At 33.8% G+C, this 22546-nt stretch overlaps 1 protein-coding gene across 8 annotated transcripts in view; it reads left to right on the forward strand.

Annotated features, from left to right (window-relative positions):
• CTNNA3 (catenin alpha 3) overlaps positions 1-22546 on the forward strand; it is a 1350697-nt gene that overhangs the window by 820692 nt on the left and 507459 nt on the right. For all 8 annotated transcript variants that reach the window (XM_031461217.2, XM_010985795.3, XM_064488129.1 and 5 more), the window contains one exon: positions 13892-13984. In XM_031461217.2, the coding sequence (XP_031317077.2) occupies positions 13892-13984 (93 nt within the window). The remainder of the gene's footprint in view (positions 1-13891; positions 13985-22546) is intronic.

Raw genomic sequence — 22546 nt, forward strand, 5'->3', positions numbered from 1 at the left:
GTGATTCTGAGGTGAATAATAGCTTAATTTACAGAGAGACCTTGAGAAAACTGTCTAGCTGGTTTTACCCTGATAATTTACATTGTATATCAATATGGCGTATGTGTATTCATATATATATATATATATATATATATATAGTTCCAAAATGAAAGATGAGAACTGTGTTCAGTAAAATGGGACTGTTAAAGCATTATACACTGCAGTACTCTATTTTAGCTATGTAACATGTAGTTCAGATAATTTATTAGAAGCAACACTCTAACAGCCAAACCTGTTTAAGTCTGTGTGTGTGTGTGTTCATCTCATTTGTTTCTTTTGTAATGGCACGTTCAGACCCACCATACTAATGCCTGTTTTTTAGAACAACATTGACATATGTCCACTTAGACAAATGAATATTTTCATCTTTAATGACTCATTGAAGAGGAGCAAGAAATTCAGATGCAAATTCAAATAGAGTTGGAGGGCATGCACAAGATAAAAAAACAAAGCAATGTAAGAAAGCAATGCGTATAAGCCCTTAATCACAAGAATCATCACCTCATATCTATTGCGTACAGACAGACACAGAAACACACACACACAGACACACACAGAGAGACACACACACACCATGCATGGAATAGCTTTAGAATTCCAAACAAATTCAATTTGTATTTACTTTCAGGTGGTCTGATTTTGTCATTGGCAATGGGCTTTGATTCACTTGATACTTGCCGTTATATTAATTAAACAGGAGCATACTTTACATACATTCTATAATATTTTCCCTTAAAATTATGTATTTGAGTTATTTTATATCAGTGGAAAGTTTTTTGTTTCTTTTTATTAACAGAATCATAGTATTATATAATTTATTTTTTATTAATAAATACTTAGATTCTCTTTTACTTTTACAAATAAAGTTGCAATGAACTTCCCTGTGGCTATATGTTCAGAGATGCAAGTAGTTCTGAAGGACAGATTACATTAAAATGAATTGCTGCAGTTTTGCATATTTTAAGTTTTCATAGATGAGGCTAAATTGCCTTCAGAAAAGTTGGCCATTTACCTTTCACTTGCTTCCCCATACCCTCAGCAATACTGGTTGTCACACTATTTAATTATTGCTAATATGACAAGCAAAATGTCATTTCATTTTCTTAATTGCATTTCCTATTTAATAGATCAAGAGGTAGATTGGGAGTCTTTCCATTTGCTTATTAGTCATTGTATTTTATTTGCGAAGTATTTGTTTAAATATTTTGTCCATTTTTTAATGACATCTTTTACTTACCGATGTTTAGGAGCTATTTATACCTTATGGATAGTAATCTTTTGGAGGTTTTTATATGTAACAAATACTTTTGCCCACCTTTTGTGTTTTGAATTATAGGGTTTCATTATAATAAAATTTTAAAAATTGTACTGCAATCATGTATGCTAGACTTTTTACATGCATTGAACTCTCCTTTTCCCACCCCAATAGTAGCCAATTGAGCCATCACCATTACTTTTTTCCCATTGCTCTGAAAAGCACTAAATTTCTGTGTGTTTTAATTACTTGCTCATTGTAGTTTATTTTACATTATACTTTACTTTCTTTTCTAAGTTGTCTTTTCTAGTCTTTCACATATTCTTCCAGATATACATTAAAATTAACCCAAGTTCAATTTAGATCTATTAAGTTAATAGATGATTTTAGTGAAAATTGACATTTTATTTTATAGTATTGAATATTCTCTCTCAGGAATATGATATTTCTCCCCATTCATTCAGTTATTCTTTAATGTCATTAAGCAAAATTTAATACATACACATATATGCATACACCGATATGCATATATGCGTATACACAATAATTGTACCTGTTTCATATATACTGTGAAATTTATAACTTTAGTTGCTGTTATGACAGAAACATGGTATTATTAAAACTTTTATTTTGATGCTAGCTGCTGCATGGAAAAGGAATACATATTATTCATCCTGTATTAAGCCATATCACTGAATATTCAGAAGTAATAACAGCTTTTCAGATACATGTTTCATTCTCAGGTGACAATATATAAATATTTCCTCTTTCTTTGCCTTACAAAATTTGCAGCTATCATTTATTTTTCAGGTTCATTAATATTGACTAGAACCTTGAGTAAAATACTGATTAACCCCAGTGATAATGGGAATGCTTGTCTTGATCTTGACTTTTGAGCAGGATTCTGTAATTTTCTGGAATTTGGTTTGTTTCAGATTAAAAGTAATTCATTCTATTTATAGCTTATTAAGGTTTTTGCGTGTTTGCTTTTATTTTGTTTTGTTTTGTTTTATCTTTGTTTGCTTTAATAGGAATAGGCATAAAACTACTATTTAATACTTTTCTAAAATCTGTTGAAATATGCTAAAATAAGGAATTTCATTGGTAGATTTCCTAATCATGAACTACTGGTTTATTCTTATGATTAACTACATTGTCTTGCTGTATTATTATTCTTTAATAACATAGCTGGAGTTAATTTGCTAATATTTTATTTAGAAATTTGATGTTTAAGTAACAAAATTGCCTGATAGCTCTACCCCATCTAATTCCTGTGTAATTTTATTATCAGATTAAACAATTAGTAAAATGTTATTATTGAATTAGGAAGGAGGCCTAGAAGTGAAATAATTAATCTGTTTACAGATGAATAAAAAAATTAAAGATTGATAGTTGGGGAGGCAGTTTGAGACACAAAGTCTTAGAGAATATTAAGTTCCTTGGTAATAATTTGTTTCTAAGAAACACTCTTGACTACAGTTGCCACTATGTGGTTCTTATTGTACTTAAAAACAAAAGTTTTGTTCCCTGACTCTTTCATGTGTCCCCTTAAACAGATTCTATTTCTCTTTTCGTTCATCTATATTTTTATTGAGGTATAGTCAGTTTACAATGTCATGTCAGTTTCTGGTGTACAGCACAACGCTTCAGTCATACATGAACATACATGTATTCATTTTCATATTTTTTAACCATAAGTTACTACAAGATATTGAATATAGTTTTTTGAGATTTGCTTCCATTGTCTTTGATTTCTCCAGCAGTTCCCAGCCCATGTCATAGGTGAATAGTCAGTATCTGTTACTTGATGAAGTTGATTTCCTGCACCTCACTGTGCACTTTTATGGCACAATTCTACAATTTAAATATTCTACAAAGTTCATAATTCATGGTCATTTCTTGTTGCTACAAGGGGCAGCACAGCAGCGTTGTTTCACCAGGAGAAATAGATGAGCTGACTTGTTTAGCCAGAGGTCACTTGGATCACTGGGCGATGACAGGCCCCCCTCTACACTTCTCACACCCAGTCCCAGGCCTCTGAGTTAGGCTTGCCTGGAAACAAAGCGTGCATTACATTACGTTCTGCTGGAGATTCTAAAGCTCCTGGGTTTGTTCATGGGAGTTACCACGCCTCTTTCCATATGCCATACTCACCAGCATTTGGCAGCTAGCTTGGGTCCTTTGAAGAGTTATTTTACTTGATGAAAAATAAATAAATTAAAAGCTAAATTAGGGAGCTAGTCAGTTGTTTCCAATCTGATATCTTAAGTGAAAGTAAAACTTGAAAGAAACTGCCCCCTTAGCTTTGTTAAGTATGATGACCAGACTAGAAGAAAAGTGTGTTACTTTTCTTTGAAGTGCAGCTGTCTAAGCCTTTGTGGAATATTGCAGATGAATTTCAAAGGGAAATTTCATTTCCCTTTTGTGCTTGTCCTGAATTTCTGCTGCTGTCTCCTCCCTCTAAACTCAATTTTTCATTCTCTCTTTGGGGATGTTACATTCTTAAGCATACTAATTCATGCATTCCTGTCTTTATTTATTCACTGATGAACTATTTATTGTTTGGCTACCATGTATGAGGTAGTAGGAACTGAAGGTCCAATGATAAGCAAACGCAGCTAAGGCCCTTCTCTTATAAAGCAGAGGAAATTGTCGCTAATTGAAAAATCTCTTCAGTGAATATATAATTACAAACTGAGAACCAGACCCTGAAGGAAAAACCTGATTTGGTTCGGGGGAGGTCTCTGGTTGTGGGGGATGCACTATTGGTGAAAAACTTTCTAAAGAGTTACTTTTGAGCAGAGACCTGCAGTTAAGCAGGTCTAAGTGATATAAAGGTAGCAATAAAGAAGCAGCAGCACATCTCAAGCTGAAGAAAACAGCATATACAGAAGTTCTGTGGTAGAAGGAAGCATGGATGTCTGAAAGTAGGTTGATATAGATGAAGCAAAGAGAGATAAAGAACTATGCATAATGAGGCTTGGACCAGACTATACAGGACCTTATAGGGATGGGGATATGGAGTGGGAATGGGAGATGACGATGGGGGAATCAAATTTACATTTGCCAAAGATTGTCAGCTGCGGTATGGTAAAATAAGCATATTGTAGAGAAGGCATAGTGACTGGGAAATCAAGCCAAGACTGGGCACAAGAATGAAAAAAAATAAAACTGACAGTGAACTTGACTAGTGTGGGGAGCAAGAAAAGTAGATGATTCAGGAGATGTTTAAGAGATGAAATCAAAACAAATGGATTGATGCGAGAATGGGAGAGTGAGTATTGCCTAAGCATCCTCCAGCTCTCTGCTTTGAGTCACAAAACATATGGAGCTACTCACCACCTGCACAGTTCAGTTCTCTGTCCCTACTAGGCTAATTTGCCCATCATTATTCTGCCCAAACTAACGAAGATCCCCTGTGTGGCTGAATTGGTGAATAATTTCAGGAACTATTTTCTTGTTCTCTCCTTATTTGATACTTGAGACCACCTTGTTGAAACTTTCCCCTTTCCCAGCTTCTATGACATCAGGGTATTGTAGGTAACCTTCTGTATCTCTGACCCCCTTTCCAAGCTTCATCATAGGATTATCTCCTTCCATCTGCCTAGTAAGTACTGGCATCTTAACTACTCTTGTAAGAATATTTACTCCCTACTCAAACATATCCAATTACTATTGATAAGCTAGTGATTTCCTAATTAATATCCTACTGGGTATATCTACTTATAAATCTCAATGGCAACTCAAATTCAAAGTCTCTAGTCCAACTCTAGATATCTACCATCACCCTGAAGAGACTTCGAGTGTTCCCTCCATTAGTGATTTGGCCAGTGACATGATTTTGCTATTTACTAACATGTCCAAAGGCACAGACCTCCTTTTCCTTCCTCATGTCTCTTCACAAGCTTTTGTGAATCCTTAATCATTTTTAAATTCAGAAAGAAAGCCAAACTTATGGCAAATGCCAGGTCAAAACTAAAGAACTCATTTTAGCTATAGTGTTTCCATACCTTTACTCAAAGTTTGCCTGTGTTCATTTGTATCTTTGCTCCAGGTTTGTCAGATTTTGATGTTCCCAATATACAAACACAGACTGAAATCAACTCAAAGCAATTAAGTTTAATGACCTAAAGGCTTTCTCCTCAAGTATTTTCCCTCATAACTTAAAGTAATAATACTTGCCTTTATGCTCATATAATAATTAGAAGCTTTTTTTTGTTGAGGAAGGGGCAGAGGAAGAACACAGTTTCCAATGAATAAGTTGCACTGAGTCCTCAAAGACAGACAATTCATTGAATATATTCATTTGTGATACAATAGAAGATCATATCTATTCATGATAATTCAATTTCCAAATGAACGATAAACTATTTTTTAAAATTTTTTTTATTGAGTTATTGTCATTTTACAATGTTGTGTCAAATTCCAGTGTAGAGCACAATTTTTCAGTTATACATGAACATACATATATTCATTGTCACATTTTTTTTCCGCTGTGACCTACCACAGGATCTTGTATATATTTCCCTGTGCTATACAGTATAATCTTCTTTATCTGTTCTACATTCTGAAATCCCAGTCTGTCCCTTCCCACCCCCTGCACCCTTGGCAACCACAAGTTTGTATTCTATGTCTATGAGTCTGTTTCTGTTTTGTATTTATGTTCTTTTTTTTTTTTAATTCCACATATGAGCGATCTCATATGGTATTTTTCTTTCTCTTTCTGGCTTACTTCACTTAGAATGACATTTTACAGGAACGTCCATGTTGCTGCAAATGGCGTTATGTTGTCAGTTTTTGTGGCTGAATAGTATTCCATTGTATAAATATACCACGTCTTCTTTATCTAGTCATCTGTTGATGTACATTTAGGCTACTTCCATGTCTTGGCTATTGTAAATATTGCTGCTATGAATTTTGGGGTGCAGGTGTCTTTTTGAAGTAGGGTTCCTTCTGGATATATGCCCAGAAGCGGGATGACTGGGTCATATGGTAAGTCTATTCCTAGTCTTCTGAGGAATCTCCATACTGTTTTCCACAGTGGCTGCACCAAACTGTATTCCCACCAGCAGTGTAGGAGGGTTCCCTTTCCTCCACAGCCTCTCCAGCATTTGTCATTTGTGGACCTTTGAATGATGGCCATTCTGACTGGTGTGAGGTGATACCTCATTGTAGTTTTGATTTGTGTTTCTCTGATAATTCGTAATATTGAGCATTTTTTCATGTGCCTATCGATCATGTATATGTCTTCCTTGGAGAATTGCTTGTTTAGGTCTTCTGCCCATTTTTGGACTGGGTAGTTTATTTTTTTCTTATTAAGTCATATGAGCTGCTTATATATTCTGGAGATCAAGCCTTTGTTGGTTTCTTTTGCAAAAATTTTCTCCCATTCCGTAGGTTGTCTTTTTGTTTAACTTATGGTTTCCTTTGCTGTGCAGAAGCTTGTAAGTTTCATTAGGTCCAATTTGTTTATTCTTGCTTTTATTTCTGTATCTTGGAAGACTGCCCTAGGAGAACATTTTTGAGTTGTATGTGAGATAGTGTTTTGCCTATATTTTCTTCTAGAAGGTTTATTGTATGATAAACTATTATTTTTATTTATTTACATGGACTAAATTTTATTTTAGGATACTTTGCCTGATCAAGAAATAATTTTGAAAAGGAATACATCATTGTCTTTTCCGTCTAATGATTTACCATCTGAAAGATACGTAAGTGAGCCTAGGGAGAATGAAGTATGTGCTGTCACTGTGGGAGTGTGAACGGTAGAGGTGTGAATTCTGATGCTAGGCATCTGAGAAGGATTTGTAGAGAAGATGGTATTTGATCCAGGCCTTAATGTATAGTTATGAATTTAAAAGCACGTGAAAGGATGATTTTCAGATAGGTTAAACAACTTGTAAAAGAATAAACCCAAAATTGGTAAATTACTTTCAAGAATCAGATGTTCTTTTGTACCTGGTATGTAAAATGTTCTACTAGACACTGAGGGATTCAATATTCAAAGGAAGACAGGTACAAATACATTTACCTGTATGTGCAGAACCTGAAGTAAACACCTCCTTCTCTGCATTTGCCCTTGACACTAGGACATTCAGGTTGCCTAAATCCAGACACAGATAGTTGATTAGAAAGTGACTTCTATTGAAATGATTATGGTTCTGCATTGCCAGCCTTTAACTTTGCTGAGAGTAACCATCTGAAATTAGTGCTTAAATGCTGTGTTAATTCCTGGTTCAGTACTGCATTCAGTTATGGTTGTAGGCAAGACAAAATGAATTTGGCTTACTTATGTAGAAAACAAAAGGGACTTCATTGGAAGATGACAATGTAGTGCACATAAATACAGGCAAAATGAGAGAAGAGAGCTCAGATTGGGTAGAAATAAGAACTGCTCCTGGACTCTAAGCAGGAAGTGATGGATATGCCCACACCAGGGCCAGGTGAGGACCAGGAGCATTTATTAACTGTCATACCAGGACTTCACATCACTGGGTTAGAGGATAAGAAAGCAGTTTTCCAAAGGGAAATCAGAGTGTTAGAAAAAGGAATGCATTCTGAGGAGAAGGCCAGGAATTTCTCCTACACTTGATATTGTTGTTTCCTGAGTACTTTTATTTTTAAAATTTTCTCTTTTTGCTATAGACTAAATGTTTGTGCCCCCTCCCCCCCAAATTCATATGTTGAAATCCTAACCCGCAAAGTGATGGTGTTGGGAGATGGGACATTTTACAGGTGATGAGGTAATGAAGGAAGAACCCTAGTGAATATGGTTAGTGTCCTTATTAAAAGCAGCCCCAGAGAGCTCCCTCACCTCTTCTGCCAAGTGAGATTACAGCTAGAGGGCTTAGTCTAAGAACCAGCAGGCTGGTGCTCACCAAGCTTTGGGTCTGTCGGCACCTTGATCCTAGACTCCCCAGTCTCCAGCATCACAAGAAATAAATTCTGTTGTTTGTACGCTCTCAGTCTCTGGCACTTTTGTCATAGTGGCCCTGCTAGACTAAGCCCTATTTCTCAGGTAGTAGTATAAGTCATTATTTCTTGTTTCTAATTTGTGAATCCTTTTCTATGACTTATTAGCCTCTTCTATATATATTAAGTTCATACTTCTTGTAGATTTTAACCTCTTTACATTAATCTTAGGAAGGAATGTCTATACAAACAAATGAAAATCAACCAAAAGTCTAAATATGTTTCTGTGTGTTGTGTTATATGTATGTGGAGCATAATATCAGAATCACTTAGGGAACTTTTAAAAATCGAATTAAACATATCGTATACGTCCTCTCACTTCTACCTATAAACACACTTGATGTATCAGAATACCTTGACAGAAGGAACCTGGGCTTTTCTTTTAATAGCTATACTGGTGATTCTGTTGTGCTCACCATCCAGCTTATCCCACAAATTGAGGACTACTATATTAGATTTTTCTATGGGCCCTACCTTACTTCTATTATTAAACATATTTGACATTCTGGATTCTATGACGACTATGAGAAAGTTGTTGAGAAAGACTTCACCTCATTATAAGGAAGAGCTTCTTAACTTGTGTGACTTTGATCTCTGCAACGGGAGTCGGCTGCCCTGTAAAGCAATAAGTCCTGTCTCTGAAAGTGTTTACACAGGAGTTGCATGACCATCTGCCACAGAGGAAAAGGAATGAAAATGAGACTGTGCCCTTTCTCCACCACTGAGAGCTAAGATAACACAGTGGCATGATGTCACAATTAACTATGTGAACTATATATAAGCAGTGAATATGCAACAATGGAAATCTTGCCGAAATATCAAAGTTTACTCCCATGTTCTTGAGAAATCACATCACAGGTAAATATCTGTGTGAGAACTCCTTAGTGACAGACTGAATGATTTATGATGAGCAGCTGTCCAACTAGTTAGCTCGTTCCTTACAACGATTCCATTTCAGTTGTCTAAGATGACTGAAAGGACAACTAGTGCTCTGGAGATTTCAAATAAAACTTGGTATTAGAATGTGAAAATGCAGCATGCTTTGGTTTTCAGTACTTTAAACATGCAATCTCTTTACCATTTCAGAGCAGAGTAATGATAAAAAGCAGAGTTAAGCCTATATAGCATGGTAGATTGATTTAAAGGTCATTGAGAATATCCCCACTCCCCAAATATCTCTTTTGTTTGTTTATCCATTTTCTATAGTATTTAGTATATAAAATATATTTTATATATAGTAGTTAGTATCTGAAATCTCAAACTCCTGATTTATCCCTTCTACCCCTTCCCCTCTGGTAACCATAAATTTGTTTTTCTATGTCTGTGAGTCTATTTTGTAAATAAGTTCATTTGTGTCTTTTTTTTTATTTTACATATGAGTGATATCTTATGGTATTATTCTTTCTCTTTCTGGCTTACTTCACTCAAAATGACAATCTCCAGGTCCATCCATGTTGATGCAAATGGCGTTATTTTACTCTTTTTTTTATAGCTGAGTAGTATTCCACTGTATAAATATTATCACCAACTTCTTTATCCAGTCATCTGTTGATGGACATTTAGGTTGTTTCCATTTAGGCTACTGTAAATAGTGCTGCTGTGAACATTGGGGTGCATGTATCTTTTTGAATTAGAGTTCCCTCCAGATATATGCCCAGGATTGGGATTGCTAGATGATAGTGTAAGTCTATTTTTAGTTTTTTGAAAAATCTCTATACCACTTTGCATAATGGCTGTACCAAACTACATTCCGACCAACAGTGTAGGAGGGTTATATCTTTTTTATAGCTTTCTTTGGCGCTACCATTTGTGAGACATTCTTTTGGGTCAAGTATGGCCATCTCCCTGATCTTGGTGAAAAGTGAGGGACAGAACTTGCCTAGCTGGCAGGATTTTATGTGGCCAAGTTCCAGAGCAGGGAATTTCTCACTTAAGAATATGAGTTAGGGAGTGAGGTAAAAGGGAGGGACCAAAGTCCAGCAAATAGAAAAGATGGCCGGGACATTCAAAGCTGGTTTAAAGAACTTGAACTAGGAACCAGAGAGAGGAGAACAAACACCATCAGGATGATAATACATGTGAATTAATTCAAGAATTGTCTGGCCAGGCTTTGTTGTCTACAACTTTTTTTTTTTTTTAACAGACCTGAAAGGGCAGTAAATTCAAGTTTAAATCATCTAGAATGAGACGCATATCTTAGAGGGCAGAAGGACCTGTGAGAAGGAAAGAGGCTCACAAGGGAAGTGCTGATGTAAAAAAAAGTCACTCCCCACCAAGTAATATGACAAGTCTCTGTTTAAAGATTTTTAACTTGTTTTTTGCAATTATTACATGTAGTCTCAACAATGATTTTAATATTTTAATATTAAATTAATAATATTTTAATAGCTTAATCTTCTATAAAAGTAAAAGAACATCATGTCCTGACCTTTTATTTTGAATAAACTTGAATTTATCTGAGTGTTTTGATCCCATTTATTTAGGATAATTTAGACTCTGATTTTGTTAGTCTTGGCTAAGGATATAGCACAATATCAATAAAAAATCTAGTCAAGCATTTCAATGCAGGAAACTTTTCAGTACTTCAATTCAGGACTGCATACATAGCACACATAAAGCCCTGGTTAATAGTCTCTCTGTTACTGAATTGTTTGAGTATGTTTCTTCCCTTTATTTGGCTTTGTTTTCTTATCTATACAATAGAGGATTAGAGAATGGGGCCAGAGGTCACAAACTGGTGAACTGTGAACTAAAGTAAGCCAATGGACTGTTAGGTTGGTCAAGGCAGTGGATTTTTCCTTATATTTCATCTTGTTTTAATGAGTTCTAGTACCTAGAGGCCGGGCGTACCTAGAGTTTGCCTGCAGACTCACCAACCCACCCAACCACTGAGTTACATCCAGACTCCGTGCTTGTATTCCCTGCATAAATCCTGAAAACATTTGAATTTGTGGCTCTTTGATTAAACATTTTGTCAAATTTCTTTAGGCCCCTAAGATTTTAATTTTGTAAAACCTCTTGAGAGAGTGATTGTTCTTTCCTTGTGCCCATTAGTAGAGAGAGAAATGAGCTGGAAGGAAATTAATACAAGGTCAGGGCTACCTGGGATCAGATCATCTCCACACACTATCTTATTTAATCCTCAGAGCACTCCAGTGAGGTAGGTACTGTCATACCCATTTTATAGGTGACAAAATGGTCTCAGAGAAGTTAACATTTTGCTCATCATCAGGAAGCTTATTAATTGTGGGAATCAGGTTCAAACCCAGATCTGTTTGTCTCTAAAACCTCTCTATGAACAATTTTCCTTAGCGGGCAGAAATCTTTCACAAGGATCTCTTGAATTATGAAACTTTACACAGACTTTTGCAACATTGTCAAAGTTAGATATATAAAGGATGTCAGATGTCCAAATATCTCAAACTATTTGACAAAATATTTTATCTGCATGTTTCTTTCTTTGACCAGTAGAGAGATGCCTTCATCCTGTGCCTGAGAATATACTTGACTGCCACAGTTGCCACAGAGAACTCAAATATTGTTAGAAGAAATTTGCCTTTTTGCACACTGATATGACTTAGAAAATAAGTCACAAATCACTCAAATTAGGAATGTAGGTATTGTATTTCTATCACATAACTCTTTCTGTTTTGTCACAGAATACTAGCCATCCTATAAATTCAAATTTGTTTGTAAAAAATATCATTAAAACTCCATATGCCTTAATCTGGAAATAGTACTTGATTGTCTACAAAGTTTACTTGACATAGAACCGTTCTAGTAAGGAGAAGTTCAAGTATGTCTGAATAATGGAAGACAGAAAGAGTGTTAGTATAATCATTAATTGAGTAGAGAACTTTTAGTTGTGTTGTATTTTCAATTGACAGTGTTTAAAACTTGTCTGCTAATATAAACAGAAACTTTGTGTTTAGGATGATTTCCATGTTACATTAGTCATTGAATTGGCTGCAGTAATCATGGTGGCCAGCAAATGTCCAGAACAAGAATGTGTTTTTAAAGGGGAGAAAAAGAGAAAGATGGCACATTAAAAATAAATCAAGTAAGAGAGTGTCCATATGGAGTACCTTTCTGTAATTTTTAAACTTTGGATAAACCCCCATGCATCAGATGTGAGCAAAAGATTGAGCCAGTAATTTTTAGCTGATACTTAAAGAGCGCTCAAATTTATAGGTAGATATTTTCTGCAAGTGCAGTGCAAATTATTATAAGACATTAAAGCAATTAGACTGCTATGTCTTATTTCTGTGAGTGGGGCTTTTGGAGTAGGGGAGGGGGCATGGAGACTACTGCCCTTTTCAAATAATTCATAAATGTGCTAATTATATGTCAGATATGAAAGTTGAGGCATTGTGACCTTCAAGCCCACAACAGACCTTTTCAAGTAAGCCATTTCTATGTACATTAATAAAGTGAACAATGTCCTTCCATAGTTCAATAATGTATGGCTGTTATTTCATTATATGTAAATGCTAACCAAAGAGTTGTTTCACTATCGACATATTAAAAATAAGCCTATAAAAAAAGCAAAGGCTTTTAATCCGTGTAACACTTTGTGGTACTCTACAAATAATGATCCAAGGATTTGTTTGTTGTTTGCTTCCATTGCAAGTGAGTAGATTTTGGATTTCATCAGTGAAATCTGCCATGTGCTAAAATATATAATAGCTAACAGACATAAGTAAATGGTTATTAGAAAAGTCATCACTGCAAAGAGATGAAGAGACAGTGACATATTTGTAGATCAAAGAAAACACTGCTCTGTACACAAACACTCACCTTCCAGCCAGGAGAATGCTGAGTAAGAGTGATATTCAAAGGAAAAGAAAGGAATTCCATGATATTTCTCATGGCTCTTTCATGGTATAAAGAAAGTATTTGTGAATAGTGGACTTAGATAATGACCATGAAGGTAATTATTTAAAAGGGCACCCATTTCCCTAGAAAAGAGTGTAAGCTCCAAAAGCAATTATGTGTAAAGGAATGTGGGTATTACTAAGGCTTGAATCAAAGTGACTGCCAGAATGTTAAACAGTGCCCATGAAGTTGTAGTAGGAAATCAAGAACAGGAAGAAGAATTTAATTGTCTTGTATTTGTCCAGGTTTGTAGTACATTTGATGCTGAATAAAACATGAATAAAGATACAGTCATGCTTAATGCAACGTAAGTATGCATAATAGACCTCTGGGAAATAATAAACCAATTACAGACTTAAAATAAACCACAATCATATGAGATTCCAAGAATCTATTTGCATTCAATCCATAGATAAACTATTTTTTTAGACCCCTAGGAAACCATAGCAGTTAGCGTCTTATTATGCGTTAGATGTTGATACCAAGAGGTCTCAGGTAGAACTTACTATTTCACTTATCAGTGTTCCTTTTGGTTTCAGACAATTTTTTATGGCCCTTTGTTATTATGTAATAGATTCTCTGAATGCTTCCATAGAGCATATACCAGTAACATTTATGAAAATACTGTTGTTTATTACTGAGATTTTCAACAAATGTATACATGTTCTTATTTGTCTAGGATAACATATGTTTCTGCATTTCCTTGATAATCTGAAATGATTTCCATTATTTTGGATTGTATTTAAGGTGGCAAATCTTGCTTGTTCCATGTCAACAAATGAAGATGGGATTAAAATTGTCAAAGTCGCAGCCAATCACCTGGAAACACTGTGTCCACAGGTATGATAACTAAGTTACTGTCTCTTCCATTAAACTACCTATAAAAATTATATGTAATGCTTTAGATGTTCATACATATAGAAGTATATTAAAATATTTATTTAAGACATAGAAGATGACTCATCCTAAGGTCATGGTTTATTGTTTACTGAGCACCTAGTTCTTTATTTAACACCAGGTTTTTGTAACATTATCTAAGAGACCATATTAGAATTTTGTGAGAGAAAGATGTAGTTTGAAATCAAAACAGTGCTTAATACAACAGATCTGATTTATTTTTAGTCATTATTTATTTTGAAATCTCAAATCATATGAAAGGAATGGCTTTTTCCCTCTTTTATCAGATGAGGGGATGAATTTGAAAAAAGCCAAGAAACATTGTCCTGTCTTCAATTTAGGAGTTTTTTTTTTAAAAAATGCAGAGAGCAACATATTTTTAGGGAATTATTTCTAGATGACTAATTTGTTAAAGCCATGAATCAGGATACACATAAGGTCAATCTTAAACACCTTTCTTGTCTTAGAATAAGTGAGAATAACATGGATAATTACTTGCTAATAAAAGCCACAAATGTTGTAAGGATGTAAAATATAATAATGATTACAAGCTTCAAGGACATCTGCTGAGATTCTAATTTTACTTAAGGTAGAGTATGTGTTAAATTCCTGATTTGCCTTGCTGACAATTTTATCTCTAAGAATGTTGAGAAAACAGTAAGGGAGACTGCTTCTTTGGAGTTAATCTTGATTAACAAATAAAAAGTAGCTGAAGACATGCAATCTAGAGAACCTGCAACTGAGATTTCCCAACTGAGGTCAGTTTTCTATGAGGCCCCACAGGAAACAGAACACTGCAGTGAGGTCTCTGAAGTGGCTGAGCCACTTACACTCCCCTCACCAGTCCATAAGAGGTCTCATTTCTCCACACTGTGGGTAACACTTCATGCTGTCCCATTTGAAAATGTTTTGTGAATCTGAAGAGTATTCAATCTATCTCATTGGCTTCAATTTATAATTATCTAATTACTCAAGAGAAAATTTTTTTCCAAATGTTTATTAACCGTTTGGCTTTCTAATTGTGTGAATTGCCTAAATCCTTTGCCAATATTTAGTTTTTTTTTCTTTTTAAATTTCATTGCTTAGGTTTGTTAAAAATATCTTCTGTTGACAATGGGTTTTCTTTTAACTTTTAAGATGATATGTTACTCATAAAGGATTTTAAGAACTTTAATGTAAACATATGATCCATCTTTAATTCCTTAAATAGATCTGTGAGCATCTACTCAGTGCCGTGGTTTGCTAGTTTGTGCTTTGTCAAGAAATTCTCCCAACAAAAATGTTCTATAGTTTCTGCATTTCCTTTTTAAATGATTGAAGTATTGTTATTTAACATAACAGATATATATAAAGATTAGGTCTTTATATCATGTGAAATTTATTTTTATGTCTAACATGAGGTATAGATTTTTTTTTAAAGCAGTGCTAACCGTTGGGCAACCATCATGTTTTAAATAGTTAATCCTCTCCCAATTAAAGTGAAGTAGTACCATTTTTCACACACACACACACGCTTTTAAAATGTTTGTTGTTTTATATACATTTGTATACATATATATGTTATAACATATGTAACACATGCATACATATACATGTTTTATTTAATATATATATATAATACATACATACCAGATGTGTATAATCTTTAGTATTATTGTCTAAGTAAAAATAGATTGATAGATAAATTGAAATATTATCCAAGTTATACAAGTATCTGGATCTCTATTCTGTTCCAGCCTCCTGTTTCTTTATCCCTGCAACAGTGTTGCAGAATCTTTTTTTTCCTTCCATTTTTATTGAGATATAATTGACATACAGCACTGTACAAGTTTAAGGTATAGAGCATAATGATTTGACTTAGATACATCATGAAATAATTACCACAGTTAGTATAGTGAATATCCATCATCTCATATAGATACAAAATAAGAAAGAGAAAAGATATTTTTTTCGTGTGATGAGAACTCTTAGGATTTACTCTCTTAATAGCTTTCATATATAACATACAGCAGTGTTAATTATATTAACCACATAATACATTAGATCCCTAGTACTCACTTATCTTATAACTGAAAGTTTGTGCCTTTTGACTACTTTTATCCAGTTGTTCCTCTCCTCACCTCCCACCTTTAGTAACCACAAATATGATCTCTTTTTCTATGATTTTTCTTTTCTGAAGTATAAATGAGGTACAACACTATATAAGTTCCTGTACACAAAACAGGGATTTGATATTTCCATACATCTCTAAAATAATCAAAATAATCATTTCAAAATATGAAAATAAGTTTAGTTACCATCATCATACAAACATATTACATAATTATTGGCAGATTCCCCACACTGTACATTTCATATCAGTGACTCATTTAGTTTGTGGAGTAAAATTGCTGGATTGCATAATAATTCTATTTTTAATTTTTTTAGGAACTTCCATACTGTGTTCCATTATGAATGCAGCAATTTACATTCCCACAGCAGTACGCGAGGTTTCCCTTTTCTCTACATCCTTGACAAACTATTTGTTATCTTTTGGATACTAGCCATTCTGACAGGTGTGAGGTGGTATCTCACTGTAGTTTTAGTTTGCATTTCCCTGATGATAAGCAGTGTTGAGCACCTTTTCATGTACCTGTTGGCCATCTGTATGCCTTCTTTGGAAAACTGTCTGTTTAGGTCCTTTTTTCATTTTTAAATCAGGTTGTTTCTTTTCTTTTCTTTTTCTTTTTTTGATATTGAGTTGTATGAGTTCTTTGTATATTTTGGATATTAACCACTTTTGAATATATTGTTTGCAAATATCTTCTCTTATCAAGTAGGCGGTCTTCTCATTTTGTTGCTTATTTACTTCACTGTGAAAAGCTTTTAAGTTTGATGTAGTGCCATTTGTTTGTTTTTGCTTTTGTTTCCCTTGCCTGAGGAGACATATCCCCCAAAATATTGCTAAGACAAATGTCAAAGAGAATACTGCCTATGTATTTTCCTAGAAGTTTTATGTTTTCAGGTCTTACATTTAAGTCTTTAATTATTTTGAATTTATTTTTGTATATAGTATGAGAAAATAGTCCAGTTTCATTCTTTTGAAGGAAGTTGTCCAGTTTTCCTAACACCATTTATTGAGGGTGTCTTTCCTCCACTGTATATTTTTGCCTCTTTTGCTGTAAATTAATTGCCATGTTAGTGTGAGTTCATTTTTCTGGACTCTGCTATTATGTTTCATTGATCTATATGTCTGTTTTTGTGCAAGTACCTTACTTTTTATTACTGTAGCTTTGTAGACTAGTGTGAAATAGGAGAGCATAATACCTCTAGCTTTGTTCTTCTTTCTCAAGATTTTGTTGACTATTTGAGGTCTTTTATGTTTAAAGTTTCACAGACTTTAAAAGTATTTATTCTAGTTCTGTGAAAAATGCCATTGTTATTTTGATAGGGTTTGCATTAAACCTGTAGTTTGCCTTGGGTAGTTTGGTCATTTTAACAATATTAATTCTTCCATACCATGAATGTGGTATATCTTTCCATCTGTTTGTGTCATCTGCAATTTCTTTTATCAGTGTTTTATAGTTTTCTAAGTACCGGTCTTTCACCTCCTTAGTGAGATTTATTCCTAAGTATTTTATTCTTTTTGATGCAATTTTAAATCAGACTGTTTTCTTAATTCTCTTTCTGGTAGTTTGTTGTTAGTGTATGGAGAAGTAACAGATTTCTGTATATTAATTTTATATCCTGCAACTTTATTGAATTCATTGATGACTTACAGTAGTTTATTGGTGGCCTCTTAGGATTTTCTGTATGTTGTATCTTGTCATCTGCAGTGACAGTTTTAATTGCTGCCTTTCAGTTTGGATTGACTGATTGTTTGAATGCTGTGATTCTTACTTCCAATACTGTGTTGACTAAAAGTGGCAAGAATGAGCATCCTTGTCTTGTTCCTGATCTTAAAGGAAATTCTTTCAGGTTTTCATTTGTTGAGTACAATGTTAGCTGTGAGCTTGTCATATATGGCTTTTATTATTTTGAGGTTTGTTCCCTCTACACCCACCTTGTTTAGATTTTTTTTATCATTAAATAGATGTTAAACTTTGTCAAAACTTACTGCATCTATTGAGATAATTATATGATTTTTATTCAGTTTGTTAATGTGGTATAGCACATTAAATTATTTGTGGATATTGAACCATACTTGAATCCCTGAGATAAGTCCCACTTGTTTGTAGTGTATGATCCTTTTAATGTATTGTTGGATTTGGTTTTCTTATATCTTGTTGAGAATTTTTGCATCTATGTTCATTAATGGAATTGGCTGTAATTTTTGTATGTGTGTGGTGTCTTTGGTTTTGGTATCAGAGAGGTGTGTAGTTTAATTATGGTTTTATATTAAATATTGGTATCTTCTAGGCAAATTGAGTTACCTTGTTTTTTTCTTTAAACCATTGCTGTTCTCCGTTTTCCTCTTTAATATAACTTACAGAATCCATTGTCAAGTTCTATGAAAATATATTTTAGAATTTTTATTGGAACTGTTCAATTGTCTTAGATTTTAAATTATTTTAGGGAATAATGACTCCTTCAAGATATTAAATATTTTCACTAATAAACATGTTTTCAGTATTTCCATAATCAGATCTTTTTTTTAAATGTCCTTCAGGGACTCTTTGGTGTTTTTTTTTTTTTTTTTTTTAATCATTAATTACAGTAAATTCCATGGCTACATGCTGATGGCATCCAAATTCTTCTCTCCAGGCTAGACCTCTTTCCTAAAGACCAGATTCAGATACTTAGTTTTCCCCTTAATATTTCCATGCTGATATCTAGAAGACATCTAAAACTTAAAATAGCCAAATAGAACTCCAGATTGTTCCTTCTCCACCTTATTCTACTGCTTCTTCAATCTTACTGATTTTAGTTAATAACATGGCCTTTCATTTCGTTGCTCTGAAGAAAAACCTGTGAGTTTTCCTTTTTTCACTCAGTAAATATTTATTAAACACATAGTATGTGGTAGGCATTATTTATGCATCTGGGAAGTAAACAGTAAAGAAGACAAAACTCCTTGCCTTTGTGAAGTTTACATTCTCATGATATCTGATGGCTCATTTTCCTATTTAATCCATTAACAAGTTTTGTCGATTTCACCAAAAAATATTCATTTTCTGTCTACATACTTTTCTCTATCTTGTCTGTCAACATCATAGCCTATGCCACTATTATCTCTATATTCAACTACAAAAATATCCTATATGGTTTTCAATGCTTACACTCATCTCTCTAATGTATTTTCTATATAAAAGCCAAATGTTTATCATAGCAATTGCTTTCCATAGCCCTTTACAGTAAAATGCAAACATCTTTTAATGGCATAATCAGACTTACATGAAATTCCTGCTGCCTCAGCCCTGCACCATTTTATTTTCCTTTTCGCTCATTAGATCTCTGCACATTGGCCTTTCTGTTTCAAGAACACAGTAAGCTCCCTCCCATCTGAGGGAGTTTGCATTTGGCAATTTCGCAGTGCTCTTTTCTCATATGGCCATATGGACAGCTTCTGTTACATTCAATTTGTGAGAACTCAGCTCAAATACCATCTTCCCAGACAACAATCTCCCTAAGTCACTTCTCCAGCTACAACCTATTATGTCATCATATTTATTTCTCTTAAAGTCTCTACTACAATCTGAAATTATACTTTATATTTTTTTTTACTTTTCATTGTACATTTTCTACACTCAAACATGTATCTCATGAAGGCAATGATTTAGTGTTCCTTGTTCACTACTTATGTCTCTTGTAATAGCAGAAATGCAGCATATATTGGATGTTCAATAACTATTTGTCCAATATATAAGTGAGTGATACAGTTTCTAGAATGTTATATCATTCTATAGTTATAAAGGGCAGAAAGAATTTTTGCAACATCTTTTCTAATGCTTTTCCTAAACAAGTATGTCTTTATTTTGACAGTGTGAAAAAAATTACCTTATAATTAGTTTGAGTTGTAACTGATGAAAAAAAAAAATTCTTAAAATGGCTGATTAATGTGTAGTTGCTCACCAAGAAGGAGACCTCTACTGGTGGACTGCAATCTGCACTTGGCCTGGTTCATTTCAGTGTTTTACTAGTGTTTGAGATAAAATAATTGAATACTGTTCTTAAAGTTTTCAGTTAAAAATAAAAGAAAAAAGGACTATATTAACTGAAAGAATCCAGTCACAAAGAATTGGAATATTCAAAATAGGGACTAAATATCAGTATCCAGAGGAATACAAAGGTATAAATATTAAACCATATATACTGGGCACTATAAAACACATTGCAAAATAGAGAATGGAGTAAATATGGCTTAGCAAAAGTTTATTCTCCAAAAGGCTTAGAGGTTTTGGTTGATATTAATCTCAATGTGAATCAGTGTGGTAAAGCTGTAAAAACAAAATACTAATGCTAAGAAAATACTAATAAACATTTTTTTCATTAACAAATAAGTTCTAAAACTTATTCTCAACCTTCTTTGTACTTCAAAATTATTTTCCAAGCTGTATATTTTTTTATATGGTACGTCCTGAAATTCAGAATTCTGGGTCTAGAGAGCACCCCAGCTGTGTATGTATGTGTATGCTCATGTGTGTAAGTTCCATTTTGGCAATATCTATTGAAATAAAATATGTACATACTTTTAGGTTCACTAATTCCACTTCCAGCAATTTATAGTACAGATACATGTGTGCACATGCACAAAAATCTATGAGCATGTTTTTAAAAATCTTTTTTAAATTGATTTAAAATTGATATACAATATTGTATTGGTTTCAGGTGTACATCATAGTGATTTGGTATTTTTATGCATTATGAAATGATCACCACAGAAGAATTCTAGTTATCATCTGTCACCATGCAGAATTATTATAATATTATTGACTATATTCCCTATGCTGTACATTATATCCCTATGACTTATTTACTTAACAGCTGGAAATTTGTGCCTTTTAATCCCATTCACCTATTTTGCTTGTCCCCCCTCCCCTCTGGCATCCATCAGTTTATTATGAGCAAGGTTTTTATGTAGCTTTATTTGTAATGGCTAAAGCTAGAACCAACCTAAATATCTGTTACTGGAGAATGTTAAAAGCTGTTTAAAGTAGTAAATTGGCTAAATACATATTTTGGTATGGAAGATACCCAAGATAATTGATTAAGGTACATTTCAGATGAGTATGTATATTATCCTATTCAGGTGAAAAAACAAAGAAGATTGAGACATATGTTTATGTAGTCATAAGTAATTTTTCAAAAATGTTCTCATGAGAATTTTAATAGTGTTTACTTTTAGGAACTGAGACTGGAAATAAAGAACAGAAGGAATACTTTTACATTCCATTTTACTGCTTTAAGGAATTTTAATTTAACCAGAAATAGGTATTTTATTAATTTGTAAATGAAACCCAACTAATTAAAGAAATCCTAGATTAATTCTGGAACGAGTCAGATTGAGAAAACACAGGGTCAGAAGGAGCTGGTAGGACTCCAAGCACTTAATTCTCCCTTGTTAAATACCATAGAATTCACTTAGGTTTCAGTGAATTGGATCATCCTAGTTCTTGCCATGCCTGGAGGACTACAACTATAATGCTTTGCCCAGTTACAAGTATTACACTTTGAAAGAATTGTTACTTGGAACATATTTAGTACAGGATATCTGAAGTAGTGACATGACTTGAAACTATGCCCTATGAAAAGCTCATAAAAGCAACAGGGAATTTTTAGCCAGGAAAAGGTAAGACATGGAGAAACATGATCACTGTCATCAAATCTTTAAAGGGCTATGATGTGAAAGACTTGTTCTGAAGGTCCCTGAGGGACAGAACGACCACCTATGAGCAGGAGGTAGAAGGATTCAAATTTCATCTTAATATAGAATGAATTTTGTAAAGAAACTAGCTGAAAGAAATTGGACTTGTTGAGAAGGAGGGATTTGGGATTTTTTATGCTTCAAACATTTAAATATAAAGAGGGTGACCTTTTGACCAAGCTATAGAGTAGAGGGTGAGAAGTTGGCGTTACAAGCCCTTGAATGCTAAACCCTAAGATCCTCTAATGGACCTGTCTTTTGTATAAAGAAGAGAAATGTGATGTGGATGATAGCATTGCTAGAGTGCTATAGCTATGTGAACGCAACCTGGCAGAAGGATAAAACCATCACTATGTACAGAGCTTAATCCTTGTTCTATTTTAGCAAGTAACTTGGAAGCATATTTTGAAAGTAAACATTTTCTATTTGCATGTGGCACAAAAATGAGAAAGATAGACAGAATTCAAGTTTCTAAAATATGTTGATAATTTAGACTAATGTTTGAAAATTCATAAGCTAAAATTTAATAAGGGTAATATAAAGTCAGGGCCTTAGGTCAAATAAAATCTATTGCACAAGTAGATAGGGAAAACATTACTTATCAAGAAGCACCTGAGGCATCAGGAGTTGAAAAGGACATTTGTCATCTGGTTCAGTGAATT

This window comes from Camelus dromedarius, chromosome 8 (genome assembly GCF_036321535.1).
Source record: "Camelus dromedarius isolate mCamDro1 chromosome 8, mCamDro1.pat, whole genome shotgun sequence".
In the NCBI taxonomy this organism is placed as follows: domain Eukaryota; kingdom Metazoa; phylum Chordata; class Mammalia; order Artiodactyla; family Camelidae; genus Camelus; species Camelus dromedarius.